The sequence below is a fragment of the Marmota monax genome, unplaced genomic scaffold, assembly GCF_021218885.2.
Source record: "Marmota monax isolate L192 unplaced genomic scaffold, Marmota_monax_Labrador192_F-V1.1 WCK01_AAM20220418_F8-fsc00012, whole genome shotgun sequence".
Classification (NCBI taxonomy): domain Eukaryota; kingdom Metazoa; phylum Chordata; class Mammalia; order Rodentia; family Sciuridae; genus Marmota; species Marmota monax.
In genome coordinates, this window is record NW_026695227.1 from 6,787,221 (window position 1) to 6,811,740 (window position 24,520).

The following is a 24,520-nucleotide window of genomic DNA, read 5'->3' on the forward strand; positions in this document are numbered from 1 at the left end:
ATGCCAGTTTGTGATCATCCCTATTTTTATAGATGAAATTATATATAACTGGAATTTCCATTAAAGTATTTGATGTAATATGTTTCCTCCCCTAAGTTGTTCTCTAAAGAGAGAGATCACCTTATACATCTCTCTGGTTCTAAATACCCCAAACCTTCCTCCATGCCAGAGATTGCAGCAGGCACCCAGTAACAGATGGAAACTTCAGTAGTGGTTACTGGATGAGTGAGTATCTGTGTCCTGCGAGGAGTAATTTTTCTCAGAAAGCCTGTCCAAAGATATATCTTTTCTCAAAGAGGGAGGTGTAAGATTCAAGTATAATTTAAAATTCCAGAATGTAAACATTTATGGTGCACTCTTGAAGAAATGTAACCTCATAAAAGATGGTCTGACTTAGGGTAAAATGACTTTGAATTAGTATTTTGAATGATTATTGAATTAGTAAATTTATAAGTTCTCTGCTTTTGAAATCTATAACAGGCATCTCTAAAAAGATCACATATAAGTGGCAATGTCTTCATACAACTGTGATCAGCATGTAAGAAATGAAGAGATATCATATTTTATCTTATTTTTCAGAGTGATTGTGTACTCAGTTTTTTCCTCTCTGAACCTGTGCAACATGCAGTTGAGGAACCTTCACTTTTGGACCTAGGCAAGTAGATATATCATTATTAATCTATGCAGTGGTTGAATTTCAATATAATTGTATAAAAATATCTAACTATAATATTTTTAATTTTCAAATTAAAATATCCTTTTAAGACCAAAGCCTTAATCATTTTTTCCTAACCATTTCTAAAGCATTTAACCCCTTTAGGATATGCTCTTCAAGTTGATTAAACTTAAGTGTATTTGTACAGCTGTAGTAGCTATATGTCACACTACTAATACATTTCAATTAATCAAGCACTGGGTTAAAATTGTCAGAGATAGAATTCCTGATTTCCCCTACAGGTAAGTCTTACAATATATATGGCAAAAATAGTGATCATGAGTTAATCTAGCAGATTCACTCTTAGCGTTTAATAATACTCAAATTTCTTTGCAGAATCTTACTGGGGTGCCAAAATAACCCAGTAAAATCACTCACCCTATTCTCTTCCACATGTGTACTATACTAATTCTAATTAACATTTCTATAATTTCTCTTAGATTAACAAAGACTCTTTTTGAAGGTTTTATCAATTTAAATGTTTGTAATATAATTCCATTGCAAAGAGCAGCCATCCAATAATATACCAGTTTTTAATCTCAGGATTTCCAAACCCATCGTTTGCTTTTCACTGACCTTTCAACTCTACCTTCATTTTATCTACATCTACCTTCTTATTCTCTGTGTCTAAGATTAGGCCCATCTGCTCATCACCCCTGCTATGTCTGACATCCTACTTAGTAGGAACTAAGTAGACTAGATCAGGTTGTGTAGCATAATTGTTTATTAAGTTGTATAACTGTTTGCATCTGCCTTGCTTCTCCTCGTCAGCTGAAAGTAACTTTAAATCAAGGACTGACTTCTGCACTGTATGCTGCTCTTTATTTTACAAATTCTAAATCAGTGCAGGAGAACTGGACCTACTTTTTCCATCCACACTTCGCTCATCATGTGACATCACTCTCCAAGATGCTTTGCTTGTATAGACAAACTATATACAATATTTAGTAAATAAGGCAATTTCTTATATTTTACAGCACTTCCCCAAGGAATAATTATGCCCATAGTATAAAATATTTCTATTTTTTGTCATAATTCACAAATAACTATCTTTTAAAAATACTGACTGGAGAGATTTTTCTGTTTACAATATGAACATAAAGTATCCAAATTTTGAAAACTAAAACAAGCATGAGGTGGTAGAATTCTAGAGATTTTAGTCAAAAATAGAACTAGGTTAGTCTATTCCACCATTAAACTTCCTCAGGAAAATATTTTCTCTGTTTCAAGAAATTTAACTTCTGATCATTGTCAAAAATTTTAGTTTTGCTTATAGCATTATTTCTTTGAAAGATATTTGGAAATACATATGCAGACAAAATATTAGGATTATCTTTACAAGAACTAAAGTGGTTGGTTGAGAATTTTTTTCCTACATTTTCAAATTTCTCACATCTTCAGTACTCCAGATTTGTTTCAGCAGTGACGAATGACAAAATATTTGATTCTAGATATTTTTAGATTATAGGCTACTTATTGAACATTACCTATTATCTTAAATGATAGAACCACAGCTTCCAAGCAGAATATGCAAATTGCCACAACAAACAAGGATTACCAGGAAGTTGTTCCTTGTTCTCTTCGTATTATTTCCTCTTTCATATCTCTGAATGCTTAATCTTTTATCATAGAATGAAAGTTGATTCTAAGCAAGAAGTACATTTATTTTAAGCACTATTCTTGTTCATGCGCTGAAAATTTAAGTTTGTGTTGTTAAGTAATTAAAGGGAAAAATTATTCAAGTGTATTAAAATACTGTTTTATATAAAACAACCTTAAGTAAAAATCCCAGAATTTACCATTTGATCATCTCTACCAGTTAATTAAGAGGTGGATTCTGCATACCTGTGCACGTAGGCACATGACCTTTAAAGATTATCTTAATGATACTGTGTCACGCTGGGTCTGGAAGACACTAATCATCCTTTGCCTTTGCTCATTAACTAAACTTGGTAGACCAACAGAATTTATTTTTTCCAGTGACAATCCAATCATCCCTGTCCTCTACTAAAATCTTCCCCTTGGCAAGACCAACTTCATGCATTTGAGACCAGCACAGTCACAAAGGGTAGGGGATTAAGAAAGTCCTACACTTGGTTTAAAACTTTGGAGCCAGTTGAAATTCTTGGTAAGTTCTGAAAAGGTCTCTACACTTATTTTGCTCTAGACCTCACAAATATATAGCTAATAAGTATTAAATTCCCTCACATGACATCTCAGCAGAATCTAGTACCCGCCAATTTCCCTTTCACAACTATCATCAGTTCATCTCCCCCTTCATTTCTGTCTTTTTCTAGTTCCTCAGTTAGGTGAACATCCTTAGTACCTCACCAATGCAAGCCTCTGCCTGGACCACTGGTTCCTATTCCTCTTTATCAATCCTTTCATGTGCCCTTCAGATTTTAACTCAAGAATCTTTGCTTTACTTTCCTGTGATGTTATTTCTTTAAAACACTAGTTTCAATGATGAATCTGGCACATTTGTTCTTTGCAACCTAGAAATCTCTGAAGGGATGATCCCTGTCTGTAGGCATACTATGACATTCCCAAAGCCCAGCCCAGTATCTGGACTACTCTGGATGCTCAATAAATAATTCCTGAATAAATGGTTTATGACAGAAAGAACAACCATGGAAGATATTCTCTATCAACATAGTTTGTTTGTAAGTTTTATAAAAAGGACAAGAGACAGAAAATGAAAATTCAAAAGGATGCTGTTCCTTCCTACACTCATTACTTCATGTGAAAAGGCCCTGGCACAAGATAGTCAAGGCCTCCCAACCATAAGAGTTCTCTTAAAGTATCACCTGGGGACAAAAAGAAAAAGATCTTCCACAGATTATTACATTAAATATTATAGATGTTAGATTCAACCAAAGTACTAACCAGAAAGTAGCTAAATTTTATCTTAAGCAATATTTTTTAACTCCCTAATGACATGACCCTGTATGTTATTCAGAAATGGACAAGCCTCTGTGTCATGTAGTTTCGAATTACAGTAATAAAATACCTGATATAATCGACTTAAAAAGAGGAAAGGTGTATTTTGGCTCACAATTTTTGAGGTTTTGATCCATGGTCAATTGATTATGTTTCCTTTGGGCCCGTGGTGAGAAACTCTATCATGGTGGGATCATGTACATAAACAAAGCTGCTCACATCATGGTGACTGAGAAGCAGAGAAAGAGGAAAAAGGGGTAGGGCTGAGGTTCCAGTAGTCCCTCAGGGCTCACTCCCAATGACTTAACTTCCTCCAGTAGGTCTCCTCTCCTACAGATTCTACCACCTCCCAACAGCACCACGGGTTGAGGACCAAGCCTTCACCACATGGGCTTTTGATGAATATATACCCAAAACATACAGCTTCCAGGCCAAATAATACTTCACACACATGGAAATAAAATAATCTATTGGCTACCACTAAACAGCTCTGACACACAAAAGACAGATTTTTATCAAAGTACAGACATAAAAACATAGGCAATGGAGTAGAACATGTCGATGACAATTGTCAGGGTTAAGAGGATGAGTTAATGAGCATGTTTAGACAACATTGATAATTAAAACGATTGCAAACACAAGCTTTCAATCATTACCCCACATTACTACTTCCACTTTGAGGGGTTAATTTAAAAAGGAACTTTTGTCATTCAGTACATGGTCTCACTGGCTAATCGGCTAGTTACTTGCTCTGGACAAAGCCAGATTGATTACGGAATTTGATTTTTCACTTTAAATTTTAATGATATGCTGTTTGATAGGTGGAATAAGCTCTGGTGCCTATGGTACAGCAGGGTGAACATAATTAACAATAATATATCTCAAAATATTGAGAAGAGAGAATTTTTAATGTACTCACCATAAAGAAATGATAAAAGTCTAAGGTGCTGGGTATACTAATGGATAACTGAATTGATCACTATCCAGATAATGTATACATGAATCAAAACACCACACTGTACCTTATAAATATGCACAAATATTATGTGTCAACAAAAAATAACAAAAATGTTAGTGATATGGGAGGACAAGAAGGGAAAGAAAGAAATATTTGTATTAAGTTGTTTTAGAAATATTAAACTTGAAGCTTTAAAACCATATCAATTTTTGCTATATTATAGCATATATCCTTGTGTTTTTAATTAGGAAAATATTTTAAACTTACTTGTGACTTATCTAGGAAAGATGGAAAGAAGACAAATTAAAGGGCTTTCTTTAATTACTTCATCGCTAACAGCTGGCTGTTGAAGGATATCACCAAAACCCAAGAAATCATGCAATAAATTTATGCATATGTAATGTTAGTGTTAGGGAAATGCTAAGAAAATTCACAACACTGAATAACTGGGTGGTAAATGCAAATAGAGCAAGAAAGATGATGCACACTGACTTGATTCTATTAAGTAACAAATACCGTCAAAAGAACTAAAAGTCTAAGGCTATTAAACAAAGGTAAATACCAAAAACAATATTGCAACTTTCCTAAATATCACAAATATCTAAAAGTTAAAAAAACAATTAGTGAAAGACTTTCTTTAAAGACTGAATAACAAAAGTATAAAATAATAAGATCCAAGAGAAAGCATATTACTAAGTGTAAATGGGCTTAAATTATCTATTAAAGATTTTTTTTCAAACTGGAGGAAAAATGCAAATAACAACTCTATAGATAATGTGAAAATATGTCTAAAATGAAGTGATTTTTTAAAAGTTTGAAAATTATAATATAGCTACAGGTATTTTAGGTAAATATAATGAAAAAATCAGTGATTACAATTTTTAAAAATTTTTTTAATTGTAGTCAGACACAATACCTTTATTTTATTTATTTATTTTTATATGGTGCTGAGGATCAAACCCAGGGCCTCCTACATGCTAGGGGAGCGCTCTACCACTGAGCCACAACCCATCCCTAGTGGTTACAATCTTAATAAAGAAGATGGTGTTCAGGCCAAAAAACATTCATGCAAACAAAGAACAAAACTTAAATTATAGTGAGTATAATTCTCAAATAAATATATGAGCGGTTCTGACTGCATATCAAATAATATGGCAGCAACATACATAAAGCAGAAATTATGAAATACACAAGGAGAAACACAAAATCACATTAGCAGTAGGATAGTCTTCCAATTTATGAAAGACCAAATTAAATAAAGTAGATCCACAGAAAATCTGAATAATAAAGTTGATAAAGCAAAAATTGATGAATTTATGTCAAATTCTTTATCTTGAAAATAGAGAATATATATCCTCTTCAAGTGCCTGTGAGCCTTCATGAAAATAGAGTCTATATTAGGCCACAAAAGAATTTCAGAAAATTTCTCAAAGTAAAAATATTACATATAATATCATCAAAACATAATACAGTAAAGTGAAAATTTTATACGTTTCAGAATCTTAGAAAATGCTTAAGTTTGAGAGTTAAAAAATGTCTCTTGAACAACTTTTGGAACAAAAGGAATTACAAACCAAATTTGCAAAATTTCTAAGAAATAACTAACAATGAAATATTGCATTTAAGACATTATGAGAGAAACAAAAAGCAATACTCAGAGGAAAATTGGAATAATTGGAAGAGCCACAAAACAAAAGAAAAAAGGGGGCAGGAGGGCTAAATGAAGCGGATAATAATGCCATAGACCACAGAAAACAGCAGAAGTAATAAGTAATTCAGAAATAAAAATAAACAATAAAATAAATCACTATGTAACCTTCTTAAAAGAGTGGGGGAGATGGGGTGAAGACAAATACCCAAAATACAAAGGTGCATGAACCAGCCAAAGAAAGAGATGAAATTAAAGAATAATAAGAGATGACCTGTTCACCTCCACAAAAATAAATCTGTAAGCCTGCCTGAAATTGATTATTTTCTCAGAAAATACAATTTGCTCATCCCAGAGAAGACGATTCTAAGAGATTGTTTGATCAAATAAATATAAAAAGTTTCCCAAAGTACCCAAAATTTTATAGCTTTTTAAAAAGTAGCATGGTGAGTGATTTTTTTTTCTGAAGAATCAGATAGTTACAATGGCATTTAAACAATTCAAGAGCAAAAAAACAAAAAAAGAAAGAAATAGGTGGATCTTTCCACATTATTTTTTGAAGCATATAAAGCATTCATGCGAGGAGCTTCAAGAATTACAAGGGTTGCAAATAAGAAAGCACAGCCCAATCTCACTTATGAATATCAATGGAAAATTCTAAATAAAATATTAGTCAAATAATCCATAAGCATACTAAAGAAATATAATTCATCATGACCAGAAATGCAAGAACAGTTCAATATTAGTATTATATATAAGGAGACCTAAGTAGAAAAATCATATAGTCACCTCTATGAACCCTAAAAATAAACTTGAGAAAATTTGATGACTTTCTTGATAAAACGTTAAATAAAATAAAAATTTGGTTCCAAAGGCATAGAACAGTTGACTTGTTCTTAATAGTAACCAAAGGCATAGAACAGTTGACTTGTTCTTAATAGGTCAATAAATATTTGTAAGATGGCAAATAAAATAGAAAAAGAATTTAGAAACATAAACTTTGGCAAGAGGACAAAACCAACATTATTTGCATGTAATGTGATAACATACTTAGGAAAGTAAGATTCAACTAAAAATCTATCACAAATAATAGAATTCAGTGAAAGAGTCAGATCCAAAATTGATGTATCAACATCTGTTGAAACATGTATGTATGTGTTTGTGTGTGTGTGTGTATGTGTGTTGTGTAACTGGTTAGACTATTTAAAAGAATAAAAGATCTTATCTACAATGATAACAGGAAAAAAAGGCCTAGGAATAATTTAAGAGGAAATGTGTAAGCTCTGATAAATAAAGCATTTTAACACAATTGAGGCATTTGAAAGACATTGTGAACAAATGGGAAGACACATCATGCTGTTGAGTAAAAAGATTCAATAACTTAGATGTCAGATATTTCCAATTAATTTTGAAATATAATGTAATTCTTTTAAAAAAAAGTTTTAACTAGATAACCTAATTCTACAGTTCATAAACAAAACAAAGAAAAATGAGGAAAACTTAATAAGAGCAGAGCATTTGGGGAAGACAAGCCCTACCAGATATAAAAACATAATACTACTGTAGTTTAAACATTGTGGTCCTGGCACATAAATAAATTAATGAATAGGTGAAGCATATTAGAATGCTCATAGATAGAGGCAAATACATAGAGAATTTAGCATGTGATCAAAACACTAAGGCAAAATTCAGTAATATTAGGATAATATACTTCACACTATATGCCAGAATAAGTAGCTAATAGAGGAAAGATTTTAAATGTAAATAATAAGCAATGAAATTTTAAATGTAAATAATATATGTGATAAGGAAAACAGAAAAATCCATCATCATCTTAAATGGATAGCTATGACTGCAAATCCAGAAGTAGACCATTTTGCCTGGCATCAAACAGATTACAAAGAAAAAAAAAGCTAAGATAAATGACAAAATTGTTAAAAATATTTTCAATTCACAAAGTCCAGGATTATCTAACACATAACCGTCTCTTACAAAATGGTAAGGAAGAGACCAACAACCAAGTAGAATATTGAATAAAGAACATGGAAAGATAATCCACACACAAAGAAATATAAGTGGCTGTTAACAAAATGAAAAGATACTCAACCTCACTCATAAAAGAAATGCAAATTAAATTATAATGATACCACTTTTTCTCATCAGATTGGCAAAATCCCAAAAATTTAATTAACGGACTTGGTGATAAATCAGCAGGCCGCCTGGTGGAAATGCAAATTGGTACAAGCCCCTTGGAAGGCAATTTGGCAACATTTAACAGAAGTACAAATGCTAATACTCTTTGACCAGCAAGTCTGCTGCTAAAATTTTATTCTACGATATTTGTGTACAGGTACAACATGACACGTACAAGAGGATACGTTGCGGTGTAATTGCAATAGCTACAAAACTCAATGGGGAACTGATTAAATATATTATGGCACTTCCACATAATTGAAACTATACATTTTTAAAAACCTGTATTATTGATAGGAAAATATCTCCAAGATCTCTGTGCAGAGTAATAAATGTACTGTGCCTTTTATGGAAAAGCAGGAAAACAATTATTTATTCGCAGATGCTTACATGGAACAACTCTTAACAGAATATGTGTTCTTCTGTGGAAAAATATATGGGGAAGTGAGGGATTTGGATGGATAACTGTTAGGAATGGGAGGAGGACTTCTTACTATGTACATTTAAAATATTTTTAATTTTTTAATCACATGTATATGTTATCATCTTAATAAATTAAATTTTGAAATGTTATATTTAATGCTAGTGGATACACTATGCATAATACATTATGCAGAAATGCATTAGTTGTAGTGGTTCTATGCACATAAGCATCACAACACAATTATGCTTATGATTAATAATATTTTAACAGTTCTTGAGGTTATTATCGAGGATTAAATAAAGCATGGTAAAAATCCCCCAGACTAACTTGAAGCAGAAGGATCAAAATACTCTAGCAGCTTCATGTCCACATCAAGCTGTTCTCAAATTTTCCTTCTTAGGCTCTTAATTTAAACTAGTTCACTTATGCTGTGGTCCTCTTTTTGCCCCTTTGCAACACAATTTTTATCAAATACTGCCTTTGGATATCATTTAATCCTGAACCATTTATTGTCTGCATGATCTTGAACCAAGTTCCTTTGTTTCCTATGTGTAAGATGGGGATAAGACAAACTGTAGATTTGCTATGAGGACTTGGTGAGTGACATACTTAAAGCTCTTACCCTAGCACACAGTAAAAGCTAGAGAAAAAAGAATTCCCTCTGCTACTAGGACATTGACTTTTAAGACTTCCTGCTGGCCCAGTTTTCACTGGGTTCTAAACTCAGGCATGTTTTCATGGAAACTTGGGTTACTAATTTGCTGAGTGGTCTAGAGTAGAATATTATCTTCAATGTGCTCAAGTAGCAATTGTATCTTTACTATTTAGGGCCTCAGCCATAAATTTAGGTATATTCCCTACCTTTGAATTAAAACTCCTCTGACTAATTATATTGAGTATTTACTTAATAATTCTTTCACAATTTAATTAAAATACAGTATTCATTGTGCACTAAAATGTCATCTGCACTTTTAGCACCTTCACACCAAAAATTCAACATTTTTATGAAAAGTAATTTTCCTAAGAACTACACTCAGAATTAACTTACAGTGTCTCTTAGTCATTGTGATAAAGATATTTTAAGTGATGTTTTATTATATTAATATAATAAACATTTCACTTGTAAGAAATACTCTTTTCATTGTCTATAATCCACATTATTATCAGTAAAATTAGTTGATTTTATTACCTATATATGATAAGTAAACTACTGGAAAAACTGATAATGGGATTTTGGGAAGGAAAGATACTGCTCTGATGTTATTTCCAAATATTAGAAAAGATTAGAGAATTAGGATTGATTATCAGAAAAGAACATGAACCATAGTGAGTTCACAGGTGAACACTGACAAGTTTCTTCTCACTAAATTCCCTTAGAAAAAAAGACAATCAGAGACTATCAAAGGAAGTTTTAAAAAATTGGAAATTATGCCTATTGGTCTATGAATCAGAAATTTTTAATGAAAAAAATACTAACATTCATTTTAATCATGTAATGCAAAGAAAACTTGACGTTACTTTTGTTATTAAATAAATGTTCAATGTATAGATTATAAACCAAACATCGGCTTATGTCCCTTGGAGAAATAGGAAAAGAAGAAAAACATGAGATAGATTGCAATCCGCTAAATAAATTGAGCTATATAAACATTAAATGATGAGAGCAGTGCTGGAGGTGTTCAAGGAAAAGTGACAACAGAAACTATTCTGCATTTTAATTAGGCCTTAAAGAAAGATAGTAGTTCAATAGCCAACAAAGATGGACAAGATCATTGCAAAGGAAGGGAATGAGAAAAAAGAAATGATGGAGAGTGTCTGCAAAATTAAACATGTGGACTTCAGCACAGAAGAATAGTTGGAAATAAAACAGAGAGATGAGAAGCAGCAATACCAGGCTAAGAAATTTGGACGTTTTTCATAAGCAATGGAAATCTATGAAAAGCACTTTGATCAAAAGAGTCATTTTATAAAAGTTCCTATAGGAAATTTTACCTGTAGCTGAGGATAAATGAATTGGGGTTCTAGAGGGACAGTAAGAGAGTGTTCTAATAGTTCAGGCAAGAAGTTTACACCTGGGTCTGAATTAGGGTCTAGGGGACAAGAAAGAAAGAAGGGAGCACAGATATATAGAGAAAGGCGATCAGTAATTGCAAACAGCTGTTGGGTGCTTAGTAAGCGACTTAGAATCATCTGAATTATCCAGCAATAGGTAACTTTTATCTTCATTTCACTGAAAGTTGATCATCTTAGCCATAATGTCGTGACGTGGTCACAATTAGTGCTGGGACTTGCTCCTAAATTTCACTGACTTCAAAAGCCCACATTTTTAACCTCTATGATTTCTAATACTTTAAGCTCATTATCCTGAGCATTAAGGAGAAAATTGGAGCCAAAAACGAGGTTTCAAGCTTAAGTAATTGTGAAAATAATGGTTATCAATCAAAATAAAACATGGAACATTAGAAGAAAGAGTTAATTCAGGAAGATTAGGCACAAATCCCACCTCTAACTAAACAACCCTGCCTCCTGACAAGTATTAAGATTTCAACATTATCTGAAAAAAAATGTGTCTTTAACATATTATTTATTGGTCCTATTTTAGACTTTAAATGTTTGATTTATTCTGTCATGAGCTCCTTCCAACTTAATTCACTGAAATTCTGTTGTTTTCTCAGGTGAGAAGTTTCCAGACAAGAATCCTAAGGTACAGTTAGTGATATCATATGAGGATATGAAGCTGACCATACTTGTGAAACACATGAAAAACATTGTAAGTTTATAATACATAAGAAGAAACATATAATCCTACTTTCAAAAATCGTTTGCCTCCTCCGGGCAATTAGTGTCAACATTACTAAGAGGAATGGGTCTAGCAGCCAAGTTTAAATAAGGAACAATGAGCCAATTATAGTGGTTTTTTTTTTTTTTTTTTTTTTTTTTTTAATCTCAGTGTGATTGCAATCCTTAGGCTAAAACTACAAAATATTTCACAGGGAAAGTCCTAGGATGAAAATTGGATTTTATGCAAAAATCAAGTGTCAGGAAAAATCTAATGAATAGGCTCTGAGAAATCAGGAATAGCTTAGGGATTAAGGGCTTAAAAACAACAACAAGGTTGGGTCCTAAGAATTTCTATCTTATCCTGTGGAAGATGTGAAAGATGGACTCTCTTTGACAGTAGCTTCTTTGTGAAGCTAAGCATTCCTAGGGTTTCCTGACAGATTCTAATTGTATTCTGAGTTTATACAATCAATTTAGCTACCAGTTACCATCTTTGGTGTTTGGAATTTTGTTGTTATTGTTTATGTTTTTTTTATGTTGTTGTTGTTTTGAGAATGGGAACCCCATCTTTGCATCTTCAAAACTGAAAGCAAATCTGGTTAGCTTCTGAGGATAACTAAAAGCTCCACTCTCTTACTACAATCCCCTCAATATGGGTCAAATCACAGGTTAGGATAGTACTTGGACCTCATCATTAAGAAAGAGAGGGAGTCTCTGTACCACAAGTTAAGTGACTGATGATCTCAATCTAGGTGTAGTAAACAGAAAGGGTAACTAAACCTCACCAGCCCTGACATTCTTCCTGGACTCTTGCCCAAATAGGTACTCCACACAGCACAACTCCCCAGAAGACTGTACTGGATAAGAAAGTCAATAACACAATTTTGGCTCTCCTCTTTAGGCATATAAATCTCTCAGGATGCATTTGGAAGGATCTGAAGGAGCAAACCTTTCTCCCCATGACATGCATTTGATACACACCAAAACTTAATAAATATTTGTTCAATGAACAAATAAATGCCATAATTAGCATTTGTTACAAGTATTCTAAACAGACATCCAAGGATGCTTATTAGTAAATCTGTGGTGTTCACAGTCAACAATATTTGTAATAATGGGGAAATACGTTTAAATTTTTTGTAGATCTTTTATTCATTGACATAATGATCTTTCATTGCTTTTGATAAGATATTGTTAAATGAGACTAGCATGTGTTTAAGAAACTCTTGTATTGGGAAATGAGATTTTTTTCAGAAATTATTTATAGCTAAAAGCATGTCCATGGTCTTTAGTGCCCATTATAAATATATGATAAAACAATATATGAAGAAATATTGTTAAGTCAAAAGAATTCACATACATATATGATATTTGGTTGTTGTCTTGAAAATAGTCCTCTTGAAAACTATATATTTGTTTCAGTGACATTGTCATTTTTCAAAACCTTTTAGATAATGCCTATGGAAATTGCTTTTAGATCTGGCATATAAACCACACAGGAAACTTGGTGATGCTATTCGATGGTCATGCCATATATTTGATCAAAAGCAATATTAAATAACTTGGTCACCCATTTCATTCACCAGATGAATTCTCAAATTACTTTTGACAGTCTTCAAAAATGAATTTTACACTCAGATGAAGTTTCACTACCAATGAGGGTATGAGGATATTCAAAGAGAATGTGATGCAGGCATAAAGGGTGAGAGGGAGGGAGAAAGAGCCAGAGTTTACGATGGAGATCAAGTTACAGGAAAAGTGACAAATGACCAAGTGAATCTAGAAAGAAAGGAAAACAAAACAAACAAAAATGAACATGTCCACGAGAGCTGTACTATTGCCAGTGCCCTCAGAATTGAAGTGATCAGGGAGGTAAAACTTCTTCATTCCGTCTACCTTCTGGTTCCCGCTCCTTCCTAGTCTCTTTAACACTGAGAGATTTCAGTACCCTGAAATTCAGTTTTAGATCCCTTTTCTTTTTCTACATCTAGCTTCTTCATGGCTTTAAATATCCTTTCATGTCTTTTCTTCCCTATTGACAACTTCAGCTCAGAGTGCTTCCCTAAATTCATCATGGTATGTACAACTAATTACTCTTTGATGCCAGTGGAAATTCAGTAGGCTTCTCAGACTTAATCAAACTTCCAATGATGGCCCCCTCTAAACTTGCTTTTTTTCCAACCTTCTCATCTGGTAAATATCACACTGGGCCTTTTGGTTGCTAAGGTTAAAGATCTTAATGTCATTCTCCCACAGCTACACCCATTTCATCAGCAAATTCTGTCAGTGTGCTTTTGAAATAAACCCAAATTCCCAACCCACTTTCCACCTCACTGCTACCATGGTTGCTTCAAGCCACCATCATCCCTCACCTAAATGACTGCTGTGGTCTCTCAACAGTTCTTGCTTTTGCCTTAATTCTTCATAATCTCCTCCTAACCTAGCCGCTAGAATATTCTTGGAGAACAAAGTCAGAGCCTATCATTACTTTCTTTATGTCCTTTTGGAGGAAGAGTCTCATATCACTTTCAATGAATGACAAGATAATTACTAATGGCTCATGAGGTGCTACTAATCTGGTTCCCTTGACCTCTCCATTAACTACCTCAGGCTCCCTCAACCACATCCATTCCAGCCTCAGTGACTTCCTTGCAGTTCCTTGAATAGAGCAAGTATGTTGGTGCCCCAGGAATATTATACCTGCTACTTTATCTATCTTGAATGCTCTTCTCTAGCCTTATGGATCAATATTCTCCATGGTTCAGTCTTACATGTCTCAAATGACTACATTTTTTGTCATCTTTTCAGGTTCTTCTCTGACACCTATGTGTAAAATTGTAACACCATCCCTCTTTGTGATCATTTACATCTTTCTTTCTTACTTAATTTTCTCACCTTCTCTGAATTAAATACATTGTAGTACTCAATGAATACTTTGTTAATTCAAGAATGCCAGGTGCCTTCTCATGTGAACAACTAAGGTCGGGGATTTTTCTCACCTAAAAATCATCACAACAAAGTTTTCCCAAATTGCATTTTTTGCAGCTTCTTTCAAATGACCATTTTATTTCTTCTGTTTATTTGAAAACAGAGAGAGCATTTTAATATAAATGACATTGAGATCTATCTATAAATTCTTAACATATTTTCTTTTCTCATTTCAAGTTTTAGCTAATTTTTATTTATTTTTTGAGCCTTTAATATGTTCACATGCCAAAGTAATCAGACTAAAGAAGTTGTGCTTGATTTTATATTAATATTAAAATGAATTATTATGCCTGCGGTTCTGTTATATTTAATATTAAGTTTGATGAAAGGAATTGTTTATCTTATATTAAATCTTTGAAGCTTTGCTCTAAGAATTACTTCCCTCCTGTGAGATCACAAGCTAAAACAAAATTGCTAAAATTCTTTCCCCTTCAAAACAGCCCAATATGATTTACTCTACTGAACAGAGACTGACAAAACACTGCAATTATTTACAAGCTTGGCCAAGAGTTTTTAAATATATATATATATATATAGTTTTTAAATATATATATATATAATATATATATATATATATTGCAGTTTATATGACAAAGACACATATAAAATCATTTAGATTTGAAATATTTTTAAAAAAAATCTCTGTCCCCTTTCCCACAAATCCCACTTTAAGATGCTCTCTTCCATTGGCTTCTGCAGCATCTGTCCTGCCCTCATGGATGACCCTAGTCTGTGTGTCATTTGGGGGCTATTTTCTTCTCTCTGCACCAGGGTAGAACATGCCAAAGGCTCTAAAAGTAATCAGTAGGATGAAACCCTCTTCTGATATTGAATCTACCCACACTACCATCTTTTATACTGTAACAAGTAATTTAAAACTAGGAACAAGTAATGTCACAAAAACTGCAAACACCTTAAATATAGTCTTATTTGATTCTTTTATAAGATATAAGGAAAATAGCTGATATATATGAAAATTAGAAGAGAGACAAGTGGAGTCAAATATAAGAATCTTAAGGTACACACACAGAAACACATACACACAGGCATGTACACAGAGACACACACAAAATGTTTTATTACATTGTATTTTTTTATTTTAAATTTATCTTATAATTTTAATGTATATTAGCATAGCCTGGCTTTAAAAAAATAAGGCTCCTGGGTATAACCTCCAGTGATTTTGATTCTATAAGTTTAAGATGAGATGCTACATCTGTGTTGTACCAATACCTCCTGGTCTCTACTCATTTTCTATACCAGTTTTTCTCTTGCTGCAAAACATGAGCATTGTATGAGGCTCACAAGCAAATGGACAGGGACCACACTTTCAGAAACATTTCTAGAGTTGCTAGCTACCACATACATTGCACTCTGAATTACGTGTGAATTCTGGACTTAGCATCAAGTGAATTGTAATGCCTGTTGGAGTGGAAAAGAGAAAATTTAAAACTTGAGGTTAACTAAGCAGAGCTGTGGAAGTGGAGTGCAGATAATGGCAACACTGGGCACACATAAGAAACAAGATTCTGGGTATCCTCTCCAAACTGATCTGGCTAAGTCTACTGAATATCCCAACTCTAATTGTTTAATATCTAGATTCTTAAAGAAAACTCTAAAAACTGTTCCATCCTAGATGTATTTAAATCAAAATTAATGACAACTCCTTAATGAAGAATGATTTCTTTATAGCAATCATTCCATCAATTTTATTTGGCACATATTCCATAAATTTAAAAAAATGTTCTCCTGGAGTTGGCTCATTATGACATTGATCTCCCATTTCAAAGAATGAGATACAAAAAAAAAAAAAAAAAAAAAAAAGGATAGTGAAGAGGACCCAGCACTGCTGCATATATTCTAATGTGTTTCATGATACTTTAAGCCAAGGAAACAATGACCCTTCAAGGTTGCCAATTATTTCTTAATGAGGTGGACCCTAAACTCTTCTGTACACCTGATATCATTGATCTCTTTGGAACAGTCAACATCTTTAATGCCTCCTTTCTTCTGGAACTGTTTTCAAAGATCTCCATGAAATTGGACTGTCTCCACATTCTCCAACCTCTCTGACAACATTCTCTCTGAGGTTTCCTTACCTCTGATAAGTTTAAAATAGGTGGTATACATGGTTACTTAATAAAGGGTGGCTTCACCCTTAACCCTTAAATGTGGAGATTTTCCAATATGCAGAGCTTGAACTGCTGAAACTAATTTTCAAAAAAAAAAAAATCATCCAATCTGGAGACTTTGAAGATAATATGAATTACTCCTAAGTTTATAGGTGTATTTTTAATCTTTCTCTGAATTTCATTTACATATTTCCAACTGTTGATGGGCATTAACACTGTGGTATCTTGCATCTATTTAAACTCAAAAATTCTGAAATTCAGTCCTCTACTTTCCACTAAAACCAGGTTTCATTGTGAATTACTTATTTCTATAAGCTTTTGCCCCATCCTCAAGTAACCCCTAGTCAAAACTTCTCTGTTTTCTGTATTTCAACTCATTTTAACAAATATATAATCGTTGACAAATCCTTTTAATTTCTTTTTGCCTCTATTATTCTCAAAATCCTATTCAATATTCTCTATCATTTCATCTATGAATTTATTTGATTGATTGATGTGATATCATGTCTGTTTTCTTCTTCTTCTAATTCCTCCTGCACAAAACTGTATTTTTGTCATATCAATAAACAACTTTAATAGTCTCCGTAAAGTTCAACTTCTTTAGCTTACTACATAGGTACTAAACAATCTAGCTACAAAACACCTTTTATATTGCCCCAATACAAAACTTGTATTATATCTAGATGTTTCATTCATCTTGACCAAACAGCATCATTCTGTCTAGCCATGACTTATTTCTATTTACCTTCTACACCCAGTGCAACCTTCCAGGTTCAACTGAAACCACTCATCTTCTCTGAAGCTCCAGGGCCACACTTGCTCCTGGTGAACTTTCCACCTTTGGAACTTCTTACACATAATACACATAACATTCATGTGACATTAATAGCCTATATCAGCTCTTGAAATTTTGATCATCTTATTTTATATAGTAGTTTCAATTGCATTGATAATTTCCTGAAAATAAAAAATGGTGAAATATATTTTGTGTATACTAAAGTGTTACTACAATACTCTTTTTTTTCTCCAATATATTAATCTTTGTCTGAGGGGAACACCTATTTCTCCTCACCTGCATCTAAGCTCCTGCCTTCAAGGAGCAGAATGCAAGCAGAACCACCTTTCTTTTTACTTATTTATTTTTGTACATTAATCCTTTATTGGTTCATAGTAGTTATATATAATAGTAGGATTCATTTTGATGCAATTATAAATGTGAGTAATATAATTTGTTCCAATTCAGCTCCCAGTACCTACCTTTCACCTTCCTCTTCTCCCTCCCCCTATTCTCTTTCTTCTACTCTACTGTTTTTTTCTACTTATTTACATTTTTAATTAGTTTCTTGTGGATAGACATAATGAGGAGATTCACTGTAATATAGTCATATATGTATATTGGAAAGTTAGTTCAGATTTATATCCTGTTTCTCCTCCCTCTTCCCACATCTCTTCATCCCTGATCTTTCTTTTATTTTGATGAAATTCCCACCCCCACCCTGTTTCTTTTTTCTCTCTTTTTCCTCCTTATTTTAGATCAACTTCCTCATACCAGAGAAAATATTCAATCTTTGACTTTCTGGGTCTGACTTATTTCACTTAGCATTATAGTTTCCACTTCTATCCATTTACCAGCAAATGGCATAATTTAATTATTTTATGGCTGAGTAATAATCTATTATGTATATATACCATATTTTCTTTATGTATTCATTTGTTGAAGGGCACCTAATTTGATTCCATAGTTTGGCTGTTGTGAATTTTGTGCCGCTATAAACACTGATGGCATCACTATAGTACGCTGATTTTAGATCCTTTGGAAATATATGGAGGAGTGAAATAGCTATGTCACATTATGGTTCCAGTCCTAGATTTTGAGGAATCTCCATACAGCTTTCCAGAGTGGTTGCTCTAGTTAGCAGTCCCACCAACAATGCATAAATGTACCTTTTTCCTTACATTCTTGCCAATTTATTATTATTTGTATTCTTGATAATTGCCATTCTTACTGGAGTTATATGAAATCTTAATTTAGTTTGAATTTGCGCTTCACTAATTGCCAAGGTATGGAACATTTTTTCATCTATTTGTTGACATCTCGTATTTCTTCTGTTCAGTTAATTTCCCATTTATTAATTGAGTTGTTTGCTTTTTTGGTATTGAGTTTTTTTGAGTTCTTTATATATTCTGAATATTAGTGCCCTATCTGAGAAATAGATGTCAAAAGATCTTCATTCTGTAGGCTCTGTCTTCACACTCTTGTTTCTTTTGTTGTGGAGAAGTTTTTAGTTTGAAGATATTCCATTATTGATTTTTACTTTTGTTTCTTGTGCTTGAAGGGTCTTGTTAAGGAAGTTGGTTCTTATGCCAATATGCTATAGTTTGGGGCCTACATTTTCTTCTAGCAGTTGCAGAGTTCTAAATTCCTAGGTCTTTAATACACTTTGAGTTGACATTTGTGCAGGGTAAGAGATAAGGGTCCAGCTTCATTCTTCTACCTATATATATTGTTATGGTTTGGATGTGAGGTATATCCTCCAAAAGCTCACGTGTGAGACAATGTAAGAAGGTTCGGAGGAGAAATGATTGGGTTTTGAGAGTCTTAACCCAATCAGTGAATCAATCCCCTGATAGGGATTAACTGAATGCTAACTGAAGTGACAGGGTGTGGCTGAAGGAGGTAGAAAATGGAGGCGTGGCTTTAAGATATATATTTGTATCTGACATGTGGAGTCTCTCCTCTGCTTCTGATCATCATGTGAGCTGCTTCCCTCTGCCATACTCTTGCCATGATAATTCCTCCTCACCTCGAATCCCAAAAAATGGAGCCAGCCATTCAGAGCTCAGTGAACTAAGAGCTCTGAAACTGTGAACTCTAATAAACTTTTCCTTCTCTACAATTGTTCTGGTTTGGTCCTTCTAGTCACAGCAGCCAAAAAGCTGACTAAAACAGATATCCATTTTTTAAGCATCATTTGTTAAAAAGACTCTTTCACCTTTGTGAATACAGATGACTGTATTTATGTGGATTTGTCTCTGTGTCTTCCATTCTGTTCCATTGGTCTTCATATATGTTTTGGTGCAAGTACCATGCTGTTTTGTTCCTATAGCTCTGTAGTATAATTTCTGGTCTGATATTGTGATGCACCCAACATTGCTTTTTTTGCTCAGATTGCTTTGGCTATTCTGGGTCTCTGTTTTTCCAAAAGAATTTTAGTACTGTTTTTTCCAGTTCTGTGAAGAATGTCATTTATACTTCAATGAGAATTGTACAAAGTCTGTATAAGACTTTTGGTAGTATGGCCAATATTAATTCTGCCTCTCTAAGAACATGGGAGGTCTTTCCATCTTCTAAGATCTTCTTAAATTTCTTTCTTCTGGTTCTATAGTTTTCTTTGTAAAAATCCTTCACATCCTTCATTAGGATAATTCCCAAGGTTGTTTTGTTGTTTTTTGTTTGTTTGTTTGTTTTGTTTTACAGCATAATACTCTTAATACACAGTTGTTAAATAAGCAAACATTGGCTTCAATGTATAGCACCATAAAAAATATAATCCAAACCAAATTTACTATCGGCTATATTTTCAAATGAATAGATTTTCTGAGTTCAGCTGTCTACAATACTTGATTATAAACAGGATGTTCAAGTGCCCAATGTTTCATCTTAACATCTGTCTCTCTTAAAAAGAAAGTGAATTCTTATTGAGGGTAATTTTTTTCAAATGTTCAAAAGCTCTAGGCACTCTCTGTGTTACATAATCATCAATACATATGTATCCACACGACTGGAATTCAATAATCACTGCCCCGTTTGTTTGTTTGCTTGTTTGTTTTCTGACAGTCTTGTTCCCTAATCTGTCCTTTCTCCAAATTCCCCTCAATTTTACATTTTTATGTAAAATATATAAGCTAAGAGAGAAGAAACAATAGAAAAATCACAAGATTGATAAACAAGTAAAGATTTACAGAAGATAGCAAAAAGCTGAAAGTTTAAATTTTGTCAAATTATTTTTAAAAAGACGTTTCATTTAGGACTGTATTTGCATTTGCAAAAAAAATTACAATAATCAATTAAATAATTAAGTTCCAGGAAATTCAAATTTTAAAAAATTCCATATGTCAAAGTACTCTTCATAGAAACAAGCATTAAAATGCAAATACTGGAAATCATGCACTCTCTGAGTTAAAACTCCAATCTGACATAGGTAGGTCTTCATTTTTAACACAAAAATTCAATTCCTCTCATCCCACCTCCTCTGCCTACAAAGTGTCAGAATCTTCTTTCTCATTCATTTTGCATTCTGCTTTGTTTCAGGAGAGGCTTATGCCTGCTGAGGAAGCTGTCTATCTCAGTTGTTTGTCCTTATAAGAATTGATTAAGTTTAAGGCTGGGGCTAGAGCTCAGTGGCAGAGTACTTGCCTCAAATGTATGAGGCACTGGATTCAATCCTCAGCACCACATAAAAATAAACACATAAAATAAAGTCATACTGTCCATCTACAACTACAAAAAATTTTTTTTAAATTTAATTTTAAAAAAGATTTAATTAAGTTTACACACAGAAATACTAGCTTCCTAGAAAAATATGTCAGTTGCCATTCAACTGGATGGAACCCTGCAAGTGAACAAGTGGTACCTCCCTTCCTTCTGCTGTCAATCCCGTCAACTATTAGAATGACTTTTCTAGGTGTCTTTTCTTTAGACTTACTTTCTATGAATATCATGAAAAGATGTTTTGCCTATCCAATCTGTCCCAAGAACCCACATGTACTTTTAAGATATATTTCACCAAAAGAAAACTAAAAAATTTTGTACCCATATTCACAGAGTAGTAAGCTGAATTTTAGCAAATTTAAATCTTTTTCTAAGCTCCCACAACCAAGGAATGAGATACAAAGCCTTCAAAATTATGGGCTTTTATTTCTTAATCTAGATTTTATTATTAACATCCATTTATATTACTAATGCAACCTTAGTTATACCTGTTCCTGACAGACACTGCCCAGAAAGACTCTTCAAATGTGTGCCTGGCCCATTAAAAACAATTTCCAAAAGAGACCTGGTCATCTTCTTGTGTACCCATGAAATATCCCTGTCTTTTAGCCACGTTATATTGGGCACACCTCTCAAACCTAATCATCACATAACTAAGTGAAGAGAACAAAGAGGGGCAGATAATAGATGTCATGCAAAACCTTGACTTTATGGTTATAAGTCCTTATGTATATCTTGAGAATTAAAAACAGCGCTTAGAACTTCTGGTTGCAGTGCAGTAAGATAAGACTACAAGAGATCTTCCCACTTACTGATTATAACAGATAGATGATTGATAGATAGATAGAACAAATCTTAAAGGTAAACAAAAACAAGAAAAGTATGGAAGGGGATCAAAATTTGGAGAGGTTACTCACATGTGGATATATTCATATTCTCTCTCTCTCTCTCTCTCTCTCTCTCTCTCTCTCTCTCTCCCCCCCCCCCCATGTGATTGTCACTGTGCCCTTAATACGGGAGTGGTAGTTACAAAGAGTCCAGGTGGTATTGTGGTATTGGCAGCTTTGGCAGCAAAAACTCCAATAGTAATTCTGTATTTTTGATTAAAGAAATGCAGAAAAGTGGCCTATGCTTGCCAGACAGTGTAAGGAAAATCCCTGATAGGAAAGAAACAGAAAAAGGTATATATGTACCCCTCTTATGTATAAACAAATAATTCTCAGGCTAATTTCTGAGCTACTCTTCAGCAGAACAGACTCAAATCAGAATAACAAAGGCTTTGAGAATTGAATTGAGATTTGAACACTTTCAAACAACACTTGACAGAATTTACAGTCCTAATTGGGTTGACAGCTTACTTAAAACAAAAAATATCAATTTTATCCAGCAGATTAAATTGCCAGAGTCTATACAACATAATGTTAATAATAACCAGGATATGATATTACCCAGAATTACTCATACAATGACCAGGCAATTGACAAACTTCAACTGAAAAAAAGTTATCGATAGACACCAAGCTGTGATGATCATATTTTTGGAACTATCAGACAAAACTTTGAAGTAGCAATAATAATTCTTCTCTAAGAATTAAGAAAGTCCTACTTGAAATTAACAAAGCATTAGGCATTATCAGCAGGAATTAAAGACTATAAGAACATATAAATTTAAGAATTAAGAAAAAGAAAATATCAAAAATGAAAAAAAATTATGATGAATTAACTTAATAGAAGAATGGAGGTGATTCTTCAATAAACTTGAAGGAAACTCAGCAAAAATTATCTAAAGAACACAGAAGGGGAAAACAAGATTTAAATAAGAAGAACAGAATTTCACAGACCTGTGGGAAAAAAATCAGAACATCTAACATTTGTATCTTTGGACTCCCACAAGGACAAAGGAAAGGGGGAGAAAAATATTGGCCCCAAACATCCAAATTTTAGTGAAAGACATGAATTTATAAATTTAATAAGCTCAGGGAGTAACAGAAAGAAAAAAATCAAAGAAAATCATATCTTTATACACTGTAATCAAACTGCTCAAAACAAATAACAATGAAAAAAAAAGTTTTTTGAAATTTCTAGAGACAAACAACACATACTGGGGAAGAAAAAAAAAAAAACACTGTAGGCAAGAAACCACAGGAAAGTGTTGAAAGAAAAGAAGACAATTTAGAATTCTATGGCTAGAGAAAATAACCTCATCACAAAGGAGCAGCACAAAAATATTCTGATGAAGGAAAACAAAAAGAATATGACCCAAGCAGACAAACTCCACAAAACAAAACAAAAAGCTATATACTATTTTTATCTTTTCTATGAAAGCTAAGGCCAATGATTTGGGATGTTTCATTTGTTCAAATATAGGGAATTAGTAATTTTTCCTCTTAGTATTGCTCCAGCTGTATCCCTCAAATTTTGGTATGTTCATTTTCCTACAGTTTATACTTCTTATAGTTCTCTTCTGATTTCTTTTTTGTCCACAGATTATTTAGAAATATTCTGTTTCATTTCCTATTGTTTGGAAAAATTTCAGGGATGTTATCCATTACTAATGTCTGGTTCAATTCCACTGAGGTTAGAGGACATTCTCGTTTGATAGGAATCCTTTTAAATGTGTTGAGGCTTGTTATATTGCCTAGAACATGATACATCTTGGTAAATGTTTCATGTATGTTTGAAAAGAATATGAGTTCTACTATTGATGAGTAGAGTATGCTACAAATAAAAATTAGGTTATGTTGGTTAATTATGTTATTCAAGTCTTTTATAACCTTAGTGATTTTCTGTATACTAGTTCTGATGAACTATTAAAAGAAAGATATTAAAATTCCCAACTATAATTGTTACTGTGCACACTGTTGCATGAACATTTAAATTACTATGTCTTCTTGAGTATTAAATCCTCTATCATTAGGAAATTAATTTTTTAGTCCTGGCAATACATTTTGCTCTCAAGATACTTTTCAGATATTTATATGTTAATCCAGCTTTCTTTTGATTAATATTAGCATGGTATGTCTTCTTCATCCATTTAACCTATTTTTATCTTCCCATTTGAAGTCAGCTTCACATTAACTACAGATATCATAGATATTAGATGACAGAAAGATATGCATGCTGTAGAGCAATATAGTACAATCTCTAGCACATAAATGTGTTGAATCTGTAATTATTTATGTGTTTTCCCAAGTATATTGTTAAGCCAATTTTTTCACATCCTGGATTTACAGAATGAGTCTTCTAAACC

At 33.0% G+C, this 24,520-nt stretch overlaps 1 protein-coding gene across 3 annotated transcripts in view; it reads left to right on the forward strand.

Moving 5' to 3' along the window:
• The window catches only part of Pik3c2g (phosphatidylinositol-4-phosphate 3-kinase catalytic subunit type 2 gamma), a 385,322-nt gene that overhangs the window by 331,139 nt on the left and 29,663 nt on the right, over nt 1-24,520 (forward strand). For all 3 annotated transcript variants that reach the window (XM_058576231.1, XM_058576230.1, XM_058576232.1), the window contains 2 exons: nt 580-655; nt 11,554-11,648. In XM_058576231.1, coding sequence (XP_058432214.1) covers nt 580-655; nt 11,554-11,648 — 171 coding nt within the window. The remainder of the gene's footprint in view (nt 1-579; nt 656-11,553; nt 11,649-24,520) is intronic.